This window comes from Lactuca saligna, chromosome 4, assembly GCF_052625555.1.
Source record: "Lactuca saligna cultivar CGN05327 chromosome 4, ASM5262555v1, whole genome shotgun sequence".
Classification (NCBI taxonomy): domain Eukaryota; kingdom Viridiplantae; phylum Streptophyta; class Magnoliopsida; order Asterales; family Asteraceae; genus Lactuca; species Lactuca saligna.
Window position 1 is genome coordinate 35,238,437 of NC_136420.1, and position 14,511 is coordinate 35,252,947.

Genomic DNA, 14,511 nt, shown 5'->3' on the forward strand with positions numbered 1-14,511 from the left:
ACATCTTTTTATGTATTTTCGCTGAAATCTTTTTTGAAAAAAAAACAACAAAAAAAATCGATTTTTTTCAGCGAATTTCTAAAAAAAACCTGCGATTTTTTTGTATATAAATTCAAAAAAAAAAATTGTGATGTCTAAGTATTTTTTTATGCATTTGTAGGGGTTTTTTGTTTGCCATATAACCCTTCCTTATATATATATATATATATATATATATATATATATATATATATATATATATATATATATATATATATATATATATATATATATATATATATATAGTCAAGGAATCTGGTAATTGCTTCATCATGCTACATTTCTGCTACTGCAGCCAACTTTATTGTAATCAAAATCCCAAAATACACAAAATAACAATGTACTTTTATTATTTTAATGGTTTAATCACTACATAAAAACTTACATGGCTAAATTGATAAAATGATGAAAGTAAAAGTGTTTGTATGTATTTCACTCTAACTAAAATATGGAAAAGACATTGTTGGTGGGGGTGGTGGGGTTAACTTAGAAACAATTTTTTAGGTAAAGTTAACTAAAGAATGGTTATCAGTGACTAATCATGCAAGATTTTGAAACTATAAGGGTTATTTTTATAAAAAAAAATGGTTATGGGCTTCAGTAATGACTTTTTGTAAATTATAGAGACCATTGACGTAATTTTGTGGGAAAATGACACTATAGCACAACGAACTTCGTGTTTTTTCTAACCATGAATATTTTTTTTGCGCAATAGATCATTAAAGTTGACTTTTCTTAGCCATTTACACCACTTTGATAAGTGTGAAGCGGTCAGCTCGTGACTTGGCATTTAATAATTAAGATATTAATACGAAATCCATATAAGTAATGACACATATCATTCATATTAAATGAAGGTTCTTTAATATAGCGGTCATTCTTCTTTCTCGTTCCATAAACCAAATACCATAACAAAAAAATAAGGCTAAAAGTTAGGGTTTTCTGGAAGTTCTTTGGTGATCGAACTCAAGAAGCATAAAAATGCAGAAGAAATGTCAACTTCGAATCCTGAAGACTATATCCGTTAGTGAAACTCATCTATCAATGTGTATTTATTTCAAATCCTTTCTCTTATAATGATGGTGTAAAATTTACCTATAATGATCATAATTTTGTTGGTATGACCTACTCTAAGTGTGTTACATGTCTAGTTGTTCGGTTGTTGTTTCAAAGACCAAAGCTTGCACCATCCTTCTTCCTTGGTTTTTGTTTCAAAGACCAAAGGTTTTCCTTATAATACACATCGTACATTTCCTAACCTTCCATTCAAAAACTCGCTGAAGAGAAAGGATTTTGAAAAACAAGGTAATCTACCATTAGGGTTTCTAAATTTAAGGTTTTGTACATAAAACTTTAATTTAACCGATACAAATTAGGGCTTTCTACAAAAATGTTTAAATTAACCGATGCATATCAATGTTAATTAGTTTACCATCGAGTTAGGGCAAATCCATAAACGTCTTGGTGGATTTGAGAAGCTTCATGATGTTCGTTCAAAACGTTTGAACCCACATCCACATCTGGCATCCATAGCATTATTCTGAATTTGAAGTATCGAGATTGAAGACGACATTGTAGTATTTTACGATTGGCGCTGAACAAGGTTTACCTTATGACTCATTTTGGACTTCATAAATAATACTCTATAAATGTGGAGTTCACGCACACCATGTTGCTCCACGTCATCTATGTCATGTAATCTAAGAAACTTGATATCTGGTTTATATCTGGATGGTTCCATTATTTAATGACCTATTGTGCAAAAAAAAAAAAATAATAACATTGATGACCAAATTGGGACAAATCACATAGTTTGTTGTGCTACAATGTTATTTTCCCAAAGATGCTACTACATATCCAAGGTAATCACATGACTGCATTCGAGATAAATCACACAGCTAACAGTTACAAGACATATCATTGTTTCATCATGGTACTGGAGCTCACTTGCATTATCCAAGACGACACCGTTTTAGTAAAGAATCTGAAAATTAAATTTGTTTGAATATGCAATGTGAGTTATATTCAAAAGGCCTTTTATCTTCTTCTCTTTGATTCCAAAAGGTCTTCGATAAATCTACTAACAACACAGAAACGTTGACAGATTTACCATTTCAGTTTGTTCCAAGATATCTGAATGCTTCAAGCAATCAATCATTCATATAATACTAGCTACTAGCTACAAGCTACATGGGTACTGTAAGGGCCTTCAGATTCAAAATACAACAACGCATAAATGCCCTTTCAATACACCAACATGGATTTTTTTTTTTTAGAAGCCCGAGAATTAAGGGTAAACATTTATATAAAAAACATATGTAAATTTTGGTATTCTACCAGTTATTCTTCATCATAGTCTTCATCTTCCTCATCCAACCTTGAGTTGATTTGTCCCAGATTTCCAGTGTCAATCACCATCCTGTCCATTTCCGAAAGCGAACCCACAAGATAACCTTCATTTTTAACTTCAACCGCCTCTGAACCACCATCTCCACCGCCACCAGTAACTGACTCTGGCGGCGGCGGTGGCGGTGGCGGTGGTGGTGCTCCTCCGTCTAACCCATCGGATGTTTTCTCCATGTTCTCATCAACCCCAGCATTCAAATCAAAGTCCCGACCACCATCACTGATCGCGGGGGTGGCGGCAGTGGCGGCGGCAGTGGTGCTGGTGGTGGTTGGTTGAATAGATGAAGTGGAGGATTCGAGTTCTATATCTGTTTGGAGAGCCTCTCTTTCTGCTGACCCTCTGCCCCTCCCTCTGCCCCTTCCTCTACCCCGCCCTCTGCCCCTCCCATTGCTGCCCGTTTGCCCGGCTTCATTCTAAAACAAAATGAAAAAATTGTTTCAGCTTCAAATAAATAGATACAAAAAGGGTATACAATTACAAATTATGGGACAAAAAAAAGAGAGAGTTATAGTTTTACCATTCTGTTTCTTTTCAACTCTTCATCACTTTCATTTGTTTCACCAGCAGCTTTCCTATAACAACAAAAACAAAACAAAATTGAATTTTACATTTTACATTTTTTATTGGCATTGAATAAATAATCTGAAAATGGATTTATGAAAGTAACTTACTTCCTCTTTACCATGGTACGATCATCACCAGAACCAACAGCACCACCAGCAGCAGCATCAGAATGGCCATAGTCAGGGACCTTGCTCACAACTTCCCTCAGAAAATCAAACACATTGTAGCTTTGTACACAGTGCTTTCTGAACTCAACAAATTCATGTGTTTTAAGTTTAACAAGTTAACAAAAAGATCAATGAATTTTCAGAAATGGTTTTGTTGGAAGGAGGACTTACAAATGCAGTGAGTTAACAGTTTTTGCACCTCTGCGTAGAGTTATATCATATGTTCTATCACAAAGATCTTGCAGAAACAATTCCAAAGCTTTGGCTAAATCAATAATATTACAAAACAATAACGAGTAAGAAGCAAGAACAAAGTGTGTGGTTAATATTGAAGCGCTAATAAAAGGTTATACTAGAAACTTACAAACTAAAACTGGAACAGCCATGGCGATTTTTCCAACATCTTCATCAGCTTGCATTATCTTTTTGATCCGAGCCTGCACCATATAATATAATCACTCAAAAATATCAGATTACATCCTGCAAATTACTTAACGAAACCAATTGATTTTCAGATGTTAATTTACACCAACAACAATATTCCCTTCGTGCTAGGTCTTTTTTTCTTAAGAAGACTGTGAATCCATATCAATTTTGAAGTTAAAAACATGTCAAAAGAAACAATTATGATTAGGATATCAGTAATCCCAAAGCGAAGTAAAGATCTTCCATAGGAATAAGCTACGATTATAGCATCTTCAAAACCACACACACTACAAATACCGGACACCTAATTACCTAAACCGTATGCTTATCATTTGTAATGGCATAAAACATGGAAAGAGGAAAACTTACAGCAGGGAAACGCGTATCGAGCTTCTTCTTCATGGCGTTGATACACCAACAAATACAATTTGAAGAATTAACTTAAGAGGAAAATCAACAAAAGAGGGCGTCAGACGAGATCTGATCTCTAATAATCACAGCGGCGGAGAACTATCGGCGTTGCGGATCTGCTTCGTAGTTTGGATCAGATTCGAGTAAACACATCAAGTAATTTCACAAATCCGTAAAGGCTCGACTTTGGAGAACATCAGAAAAAGGTATAGAGAAAAAGATGTTTTAAGGGGTGTCTTTGGGTGTTTGAACTCTAAAATATTTTTGGGTAAAAGTGTTTGGTATTTGGATTTTATTTTGACAAAATAATTTGTTGATCTATGATGCGAAAAAAAAAAAAAAAATGAGTTTTTTAAAAAACGTTTTAATTAGTTTTTATAATGAAAAAAATCAATAAGTCAAAAAATTAATAAGTTGTTTCTTAAAAAATATTTATCTTAATTTATACTACGTTTTAAAGGGTATTTATCTTTTTTTCATTCAAAACTATTTTAAAAATCATTTTTTATATTGTCAAATACTTTTTTGACTTTTTAATTTTTCAAAAACCCAATAAATTAATAAGTTGTTTTTTAATGAAATCTCAAACATGATAGTAAAATGAGTTTTTTTTTTTTTTTTTTTTAAATGGTTTAGATTAGTTTTTGTGGTGACAAAAATATTCAATAAGTCAAAATCTTGTTTTGAAGTTATGATAATTAAAAAGCTAATACAAAAGTTACTTTGAGAAATATTTTTGAGATTGCAAAACAATTTTTTTATTATTATTTATTGGCTTTTAAAAAACCAATAAATTAATAAGTTATTTTGAAAAACAATACCAAACACCTTGCATTAAATTTTATTTTTATTTTTAAAGGTATTTAAATTTCTAATCTAAAAATAACTTTTGAACTTTATGTTATATTTCATAATAAAAAATCGATTACAATTACAATCTAATTAATTTTATTATAATCTTATTACACATTTAGATATAATTTTATTATAATCTCCTTAGATATATCTCCTAAAATACAAATTGACTTGATATACAATTTTCCTACATTCAATTTGCTTTTTTGCATGTTAATTTGATTTCTCACTACTTATACAAAGATTGAGAGCATGACAATTGCATTTTTATTTGTAAGATAAGGCAAATATTAAGATTGTCATGATCGAAGTCATGATTATTTTACGTTTTGCAAAATCATTAATGTAATATTATATTAGGATTGGAAGATCCTATAAAAATGAACTAGTTTTCAAATTTGCTCGCAATGTCACTACAATTTATAACTTGATATTGATTAAGACGTCAATAATGAAATCAATGATTAAGACATCAGTGTAATATTATATCAGATGAAGTTTTGATGCTTTGTGAGGTTTCTTCGATCTACAATATACGATTTTCAAGTTGAATGCACAAAATTTTAAGTTTCAAAAAAGAACATTTTTTACACACTTCATGAGTTTTTATATCACAAAATGGTGAATTTTATAGGGTTTAGAAGACTAATGACTTGAATATTTAATAAATAAATACTAAGATGTGAGGTTAGATTGGGTATGATCCTATATCCTAAAATACATACAAATCTTTTTCATAGATGGTTGTCCTGTAAATCGGGTCATTTTTTTCTTCTCGATTTATCACAACTATTTTTGTTGTATTTAAACTCATAATGTGTCGTAAACTTGTTACATGAACACAAATTGTCTTTTGTTTAGGATATTTTTATTGAAATGATGACATGTCATTTTTTTTGCTCAATGTGATGCTTTAAGATTTTTATATTAACAGCAAAAAAAACATATTATTTCTTTTTTATTTTCTTTCTTATTTCTGAAATCAAGTAGTTAAGTGTCACTTTAATCATCAATATAGTCAAAATTATAATTTTTTTACACAAAAAACATTTCAATCTTTTTCTCCATAAGCTTTATAAATTCAACTAACATTAATTGAAATGCTCAAGTGATTAAGTGTTTTGTGGTGATGTTGTGAAATTTCCTATTGGATGACCATGGACCACACATGAAACGGATCTATAAGTCGTCCTAGTTTTTAGGTAAAATGTATATTCAATACATTTAAGAGTTAAGATTAATTGTTTAATATTTTTTTGTTTATTTGCATGATCCATGCAAAAAGTTGTAATTTCTTCAAGTGGATTGACCCACCCCTTCAAACTCAACGATACAAAGACATAGTTCATGAAATATATGCTAAGTTGAAGAAAAAAACAATTTCCAAAACCAGTTTAATGAACGGAAGACTACATTATGATGGTGTTGTTACCAAGACTTATATTAGTGTTGATGTTAATGCTTCTAACGATTGCCTTTGGATGTTGTTTGGTTGTTAAAGGTGCATATGTTTCCTTGCCATAGATCCAATATTATGTTTTGTTAATATTCTTTTAATGTACTTTCCTACTATGCCAATGGTAATATTAATTTTGATCCTAACATTCATTTTGGTAATGATAATGGACTTGTAATGTTCACCAACAACAATGATAATTTACTTTCTTGTATTATATGATAATGTAACGTACTTCCTTAACAGGTATGGTAATGTACTTGTAACAATTATGTACTTTCCATACATGCACTATATTCCATATAGTCATACAAACATACATACATACATACATACATACATCCATACATACCCTAGATCATGTTGTTCGTAAAGAGAAAGTCATTAGCAATCTACTTAATCTAAACAAAATAAATGAAAAGTAAACATCAAAATGTTGACAATAGATACAAAATAAACATTAAATCTTAGAGAAGAACACAATTCCAATAACTCGTTTCAACGCCTTTGTAAATCCTTCACGAACACTAGAATGCATGTAATTGTTGTTTCTTTTGGTATCAAATATAAATATATAACAGTGTAAAATCATGGTAATCAACATCATACAACTTTGACAACGAATTGATAAAAGGCTCTTATGTATGAACAACATCAAACAAAATAAGAGCTGATAAGAGACTATATCATATACATTATTTACAAGAATACAATAATCATATCTTCTTTTTTTTTTTTTTTTTTTTTTTTTTTTTTTACCAAGGATCAGTGTTGTTATATAGAGAGCTTGCAATGGATGAAGGTCTAGTAGCCATTTTGTCCTCCATTAATATAAGGTTAAGACGTATGATTAACTTCTCTAAAGCTTCTTCCTCTAGTTTTTTTGTCAAGGAATCTGGTAATTGCTTCATCTGCTTCTGCAACCAACTTTCTTGTAATTAAAACCCCAAAATAACAATCTACTTTCTTTATTTTAGTGGTTTAATCAGTCTACAAAAACACTAAAATACAGAAAACGCTATGAAAGCCCTCATATTTTCCTCCTTTTTCCAAAAAAAAGCCATTATTGTAAAAAGTTTTCCATGATATGGCACCAATAAAAGGCTTTAAATGAACTGTTAAACTTTCCATAGATTTTTCAATGAAAGTTGTTTGAGATTTATGAACATTATTTAAAATCTCAAGTGGCTTTCATGGTTTTATTTTTTTTTGGAAAGATGAGGGAAAATATAAGGGGTTTTTTAGCAATTTGATTTGGTGTAGGGTGTACCTGTGAATCCTTATATAAGTTTAGGTATTGTAAGGATTCCTTGTAAAATCCACAGTGATAAAGGAGAGCACCATAATCTCTTAGTTCCATACAATCAGCTTCAAGAATAATAAGCCTCTCACATGCTGTTCAAAAAAAAAAAAAAAAAAAAAAACTTTTTTTTTATTTATGACGCAAATCCTTTCTAAGAATTTTATGATTTTAAATATAAGTTACAAGTTTAGCTTCTAAAAAATAAATAGAAAGTGTTTTTTATTATAATATTATTTGGGTTTTAATGAGCTTTTATTATGTTTGATTTTTTAGTTTTGGAGATCATAAGTCATAATAGCTATGCCATCCATTTGGTTAACCTTTTTTATAGCTTACTATTTTTGCCACATAAATTTCCACCAAATTTATTTAAAAAAAGCCTATCGTTACATTTCAATTCCAACACAAAAGTTTTTTCAAACGTTGCTTTTAACAATTACATATTTAGCTCCATCTATTTTAAAAAAAAAAAAATTATAAAGACACCTCATCTAATTTATCATTTTAATAAACAGAAGACAATAAAAATTGTTGAAATTCATTTGTCTATATTTAAAGAAAACAAACCAAGTAGTGAAATATAACAAAGTAAAATATGAATATAGTGGTCAAAAAGGAAATTATATTGAGATGAGGGGGTAACATGTAATAACACAGTAGAAGATTAAGAAGTTGAAGAAAATACCAAAATATGCTTTATGCTTTAACTCCAATGGTATTAAGCTCAACAAAGACTTATTGAAATAGTAATAACTAATAAGCTACTCCAGTTAGAGATGCTGTAATAAATAAAATATAGAATAGTGTTATAATTCTTGAATCTATATATCTATATATAATTTAAAAAGCTATATGAAACTTCACTCTACTCCTACAAGCCAACCAAACATGATAATGGAATGTAATGACTCATTCCATTCCATTCCATATAGTTGAAATTTTAGAATTGGAATTTGACATGAATTCATCAAAAAAATACATACCAGAGAGTGCACGCCTTATATCCCCAAACCTAACACTTGTCCAAACACCACGTTCTAACCTATGCCTTGCAGCCTTTGCAGATGCAACCTCCAATCCACTGTAAAATGTATAATACACCCAAAAAAAACATTGTTGAGGATTCATGATGAAATATTTGTTCATCTATTATCTATGAGAAAGAGTAACATGACTTAAAAAGGGACCTTTTGTCAATATATGTGGATCTATCAGAGCAGTTAGCAGCCTCTGCTGCTCTTAGAAATGGGCTTTTACTTTGGTCAACTTGAAAAGGCCAAAAAGCATGCTTCAAGTCTCTCAAAATCTGCATAAAAGATTATAACTTATATCAATAATAGATAATAGTATGGCTGACTTCCCAAATCAACAAAAACACTGCTGTACTAATACTCTAATATGCAATATGATAAATAAGTTTAGAAAAAAAAAAAGCAGTGAAAAAGTCAGAGTTCCATACAGTAATTATACCATTGATATACGTGGTTACTAGCATTAGAAAGAACTGAAAATTAGTAGATGAACCTGCAAGTGAATATCTCAACAAAAAAGACAGAAGCCACCTTCAGTAACAGTGATTCAGTTGTCATGATATGTTGATGATCAGACTCTGTACTTCTCTGTTTGAGATAGCCTCTAGGAGAACCATAAGAATCATTTGGTGAAGATATTTCAACATCAAAAGTCACAAGACCCCACATTCGAAGCATCTTCAAGATCTCAGAATATATCAATGAAAGCATACACATTGACCCCACACGATGAGTCAAAACCTGATCACACAACAATACTTTAGTCTTCCTGTAGATATAAATAGTAGAAAGTATAATACAAGTCTTCTTACTGAATGAAGATAAACTGCTCGTTGCTCCAATCGATTCCTTGAGTTGCTCCTACGAAAGCCCTAAATAAAAATCAAAAATTGAAGGAACCATATTGTACTGTAAGTTGAATTTATAAGGAAAAATATATAATTTACTTTCAGCAAGAATTGAGAGATATACCTTGTCAACATACATGTATCTCTCTAGGCACTCGAGGAAATTATCAGGAGATGATCTGAATGATGAACTGTAGCGTGAGCAGTAATCCAAAGAAAGATCATCTAATCTGTCAATAAAAGCATCCACAGGAAGTGGTACAGAAGAGTGAGAGATGAGTGAATCATCCTCTGCTGCTATGTAAAGAGCTGTTTTCCCTAAGTCTACTCCTCTATTGATGATTATGCTTGTTTCCCTCTCTATTCCAGACAATTTCTGAATTTGTGAGCAGAAACCCTCTCTTGCTTCCTGTTGGATATATATCACATTCAGACAATTCTCTATCCCCGAGTAACCAAATGAATGTAACAGATCCTCATTAATACTCATCACATCATAAAATCAATCATATATTTGATTTTGACTATGGAAAATCCAACCTAGAACATCTCAAACCCTTATGAACTTAGTTAAGACATTAACAGTTTGTATCGAATGAATGAAAGTTTGTAAAAAATGACTTTTGATCGAAAATTGCTACCTATCAGGGTACAGAGCACTGTTAACGATTAACAGAGCTTATACGAACAGATTTTTCAAACGTATAATAACAAAAGGAAAAGAAATTCAAGCCAAATGATGTGAAGGAGTATTATATAGTATAAGAAAACAATGGGAATAAAAATTGAATTGATGGAAAAGAAATACCCTAGCATAAGTAGTGTTGAATCCAGCAAAATCGAGCGCCTCATGGAGAACAAATTTAAGGTCTTTTGGTGCTCTGAAGTGAGATCGACACACACAAGTAGCCGGAGAAGGCGACGATGTTGAGAATTCCGATGAGGAAGGAAGAAAAGTACCCAGAATCCATGGAGAAACTAATCCTCCAGTCATTTGTTACTGTGCTATGAAACTGTTAGAATACAAAATACTACCGTAGTTTTATCACATTGGTTGATTGGTTCCCAGGATACTAGCATTCAATGTCATCACAACAAATATTAAAATCAAACCAATTAAAAATATCACAGATCAATTTTTTTTTATAAAGAAATATATAATAATTTTTAAAAATAATTATGACATTCAATTACTTAAAACCATATATATATATATATATATATATATATATATATATATATATATATTTAAGGTTTTAATCTTATTGCGGACAAAACATATAGATTTAACCATAGAATAATGTGTATGTATAAGGCCGCTCTAAAAAAAATACTTAAAAAAACTTTAGCTTGTTAAGAACTTTTTTTATTTAAACATATACTTATTATTCCTGATGTTCACAAAAAATATTATCTTTAACTGTTTATTTGATTTACATGAGTTTACAAAACAAAGAGGAAGAAAGAAAGTGACAAGAAGAAAGAAATGATAAGTATAATTAGATTGAGTGGCACCATGACAAAGAAGAAGAAAGAAAGTGACAAAGAAATGATTAGTACAAGGGAGTCATGAAGGATCGGTATCACAACCCCATGTCCTCATTCATGGCAAGGGAAAATGACGCGGTTGCTATGTGAGGCAAGCTACATTTCATTTTGAAACTCAAAACTTTTAGGCAAAATGATTTATTGAGTCATGGTGAGTAGGAAATGATTTTTTCTAAAAAAATGTTTTGATTAACTTTTTGGTAGAAATGTCCTAATAAATTTTTTTTAAAGTGTTTGTTTTAACTTATACATTTTTAAAGGGTATTTTGAGTTCACATTGTCAAACATTTTTTTGACTTATGACTTTTCTAAAAAACAATAAATCAATAAATTGTTTTTAAATGAAATCTCAAACACCCTCTTAACTTTGTCGAACTTCGTGCTCCCTTTACCCTTAGATATAATCATGTAATTAAGTACTTTTATGTTTCTTTTTAATAATAGTTTTTGTTGTAGTGGCTAGGGATGACAAATGATGACACAACATGACAAAAATACATGACATGAAATGAAAATGTGACTAAACTGAAATTCAAATTCATGGTCGTGTCAATTGTAAAAACATGATGTCGTGTGTATGCCAAGTTTATGGTATGTTTTAAGAAATTAATGTTTAAAGTTCGGAATTTTTGGTGGTCACAACATGAGGAATGAGTTCCCTCGGTGTGGCCATGGTCTGAGTATGCTCGCATCTTTAATGAGTGTCACGGTGTGTCAACATTGTGGCTACTGCATGGCAACTATTTAATGATAACCCTAATTTTGGGGTTTGCGCCCCTATTTAAGGGATGTGATAGCTAGGCTTTGCACACCCTTGGCATCCATCACTCCCTTCATCCCTCACTAAAACCTTAACTCCATTCTTGAAGTCTTTGATTTCGTGTGTGATTTCTAGCCAAGAAGAAGATAATAAATCTTAGTGCATCATCTCAACTTGCAAGCCTCACCATCCTCCTTGTGCACGTTTTCTGGTCTTTTGTAAGTCCTCAAGTTCCAAGCTTTATGACCCCATGTGCTTATATCTAGGTATTCTTGTGTTATCCTTCATGTTTAGGCTAGTTGGAAGGTTGGGGTTCCATAAAGTTGCAAACTTTATGGATCCACGTAGTCCTTTTATGGTTTAGAGTGATGGAGATGAACTTTTATAGAGTTTTAAACTCTTTCATGAGATCTTGGCCCCATTTTTTACACTTGTTGACCTAGCTTCAGCTCAAGACATGCATGTCTATAAAGCTATGATTTTTATGATCTTTTGGGGGTTTCGTATCATTCTGGAAAGTTTGAATGAGGAGGCAAAAAGGATTAAGAGCTTAATGGATTTAGTTGGTCTGGAAGATTCCCATGACACGAGGGATTAGTCACCACATCATGGCGTTTAGCAAATTTACAACCATTTTATCTTATTATCTCCACGATGTGGCATATGCTTGTCCACATCGTGGCGACCGGATGTTGACTTTTTGACCGTTAATTGTTGACTTAGACCAAGTTTGACTTTAGGTCTAATTAAGTATTTTGAGCAGTAGTTTGATACTTACCCCCTGTTTGTTTAATAGGTGACCTGTAGATCTGGTTATCGGATTGGGATCATTATTGTTATATTCTAAACCGGGATGTGAGTTTTTCCTCACTATAGTTGTGGGTTGAAGGCACCAATGTCAACCCACTAGATTGTGTTATGTATCCTTGTGTATTGTGTGTTGTTATGTCATAGTGATCTGTAGATTGGAAGACTTATATGTGTAACACCCGGGTCTTGGAGGTACTTATTTATTGAATTATAGCTTTTGGGATGAGGGTCATGATGTGAGACATGGTGGTCACGTCGTGAGTGACCATTGACCAGTTGACCCATGATTTTGAGTCTCACGACGTGAGACTTTGAGTGTCCACGACGTAAGAACGGTCTGATGACCAAAACCCTAATATTTTGTGTATTTAATGGAATGAGAGGGCTAGGTTTGCCCATCCTTATCCTCCCTCGCTCTCTTGCCTCCTGTAAACCCTAATCTTGACCTAATTGAAGTCCTTAGCCATTTTTCTGATCTTTGAAGCCTTATTTGGTGGTTTTTGACTCATTGAATTGGAATAAGACCTTGGTGGAGCAACCTCTTAGCATTCCAGCTTCTACCTTACCTTCTTATTGAGCTTTTGGACCATTGCAAGTCATAAAGTTGTAACCTTTTTACCTATTGCATGCTAGATCTAAGTTCTAAGCTCCTTTTCGCATGATTGTGATGGATTGCATGCATGGGATCCATAAAGTTGGCAACTCTATGTATCATTAAGTCATTTTCTGTGATAAAGTCCTTGGATCTGAGTTTTGGTATAGTTTGAGACTCCAAGCATAAGTCTAGATCTCATTATTCCCTTTTTTGACCTTGTAAGTGTTTAAGTCATGCATGACTAAGAAGCTATGATTTTTATCATCCTTTAAGTGAGGGAAAACCCTCTAGAAAGTCTCAAGTTATGCCTATAATGAATAAGAGCTTAACATTCAAATTTGGTCAGTGCAGCAACACTCACGACGTGAGGATTAAGCATGCCACGTCGTGAGGATGCTTGCCATCCCAACTGTTTTTTCCAGATTAGGTCACAATGTGATCTAAGGAAGAGTTCATGACATGACGATGGGCTGAGTTGACCAGCTGAGTTGGGATCAGGTAGAGTTGATGCTCACAACGTGACCATGAGCTAGTCACGTTATGAGGATCATATGTTGGAGTTTGGACCGTTGACTTGAGACCATTTTGGAACACTTAGGCCTTGGGGTTCTCTATATGAGTTAGGCCATTAGCAGGCCTAACTTGGAATTATTGGACCTCATGATTATGGGCTTAACCGTAGAAAGTACATCAAACGATTGGAGCAAGGCGAAGGTGTGACTGTTGGATTAATGTCTAAGTCCATAACTATAATTGGTAAGACTTGACCCGACCCGACATGATCCATTTGGGTTGCATGGCATCATGCACTTGGATAGACTATAATGAGAGAAATAAGACAATTATGGTTATTAATATATTATAAGTTCTAGTATATTAATAATAAGAATAATAAGATTATTTAATTAGTATTGATCAAGAATTAATCTAGGATTAATTAAGTGATCAAAAGAAGACTAATTAAATATATGGGTTGATTGTACAAATCATCCATACTTATATAGTGGGATAATGCTCCATGGATTATCTAGTTGGGCTAAAACCCATATGATGCTCCATGGTGTTTTTGTACCCATGGATCATGAAAATGAAAGGCCATGTCAATTAGGGTTTACATGGTGTAACCCTAACTATATAAGCATCTTATTCTTGACCAAAATCGGCCACTAGAGAGAGTAAGAGAGGGCTAGCCGATTTCATGAAGTGTAGAATTCTCTCAAGTTATTCCAAGTGTATTTGGTGTTGTGTGAACCATTTGAGGTGTCACACTTGGGGCACTAGGCACTCAAGC

General features: G+C 32.3%; 2 protein-coding genes across 4 annotated transcripts; both read right to left on the minus strand.

The window, feature by feature from the left end:
* Positions 1 to 2,157: 2,157 nt before the first annotated feature.
* On the minus strand, positions 2,158 to 4,283 carry LOC145041586 (uncharacterized). Its single transcript, XM_078989723.1, has 6 exons — positions 3,973 to 4,283; positions 3,542 to 3,614; positions 3,349 to 3,442; positions 3,118 to 3,255; positions 2,964 to 3,018; positions 2,158 to 2,859 (listed from the first exon to the last, which is right to left on the minus strand). The coding sequence occupies exons 1-6, from the start codon at positions 4,003 to 4,005 to the stop codon at positions 2,380 to 2,382; spliced, it is 873 nt and encodes a 290-aa protein (XP_078845849.1). The 5' UTR covers positions 4,006 to 4,283; the 3' UTR covers positions 2,158 to 2,379.
* Positions 4,284 to 6,858: 2,575 nt separating this feature from the next.
* Positions 6,859 to 10,601, minus strand: LOC145041588 (uncharacterized). Of its 3 annotated transcripts, none has more exons than XM_078989726.1 (8): positions 10,316 to 10,601; positions 9,632 to 9,916; positions 9,472 to 9,531; positions 9,191 to 9,400; positions 8,816 to 8,934; positions 8,612 to 8,709; positions 7,596 to 7,720; positions 6,859 to 7,236 (listed from the first exon to the last, which is right to left on the minus strand). In XM_078989726.1, the coding sequence occupies exons 1-8, from the start codon at positions 10,499 to 10,501 to the stop codon at positions 7,081 to 7,083; spliced, it is 1,239 nt and encodes a 412-aa protein (XP_078845852.1). In that variant the 5' UTR covers positions 10,502 to 10,601; the 3' UTR covers positions 6,859 to 7,080. The 3 variants fall into 3 exon arrangements, 2 of the variants coding, with proteins under 2 accessions (XP_078845852.1, XP_078845851.1); XM_078989725.1 differs by having other exon boundaries at positions 6,859 to 7,242; positions 10,316 to 10,598; XR_013680295.1 differs by lacking the exon at positions 6,859 to 7,236 and adding an exon at positions 8,314 to 8,407 and having other exon boundaries at positions 10,316 to 10,598.
* Between the last annotated feature and the right edge of the window lie 3,910 nt (positions 10,602 to 14,511).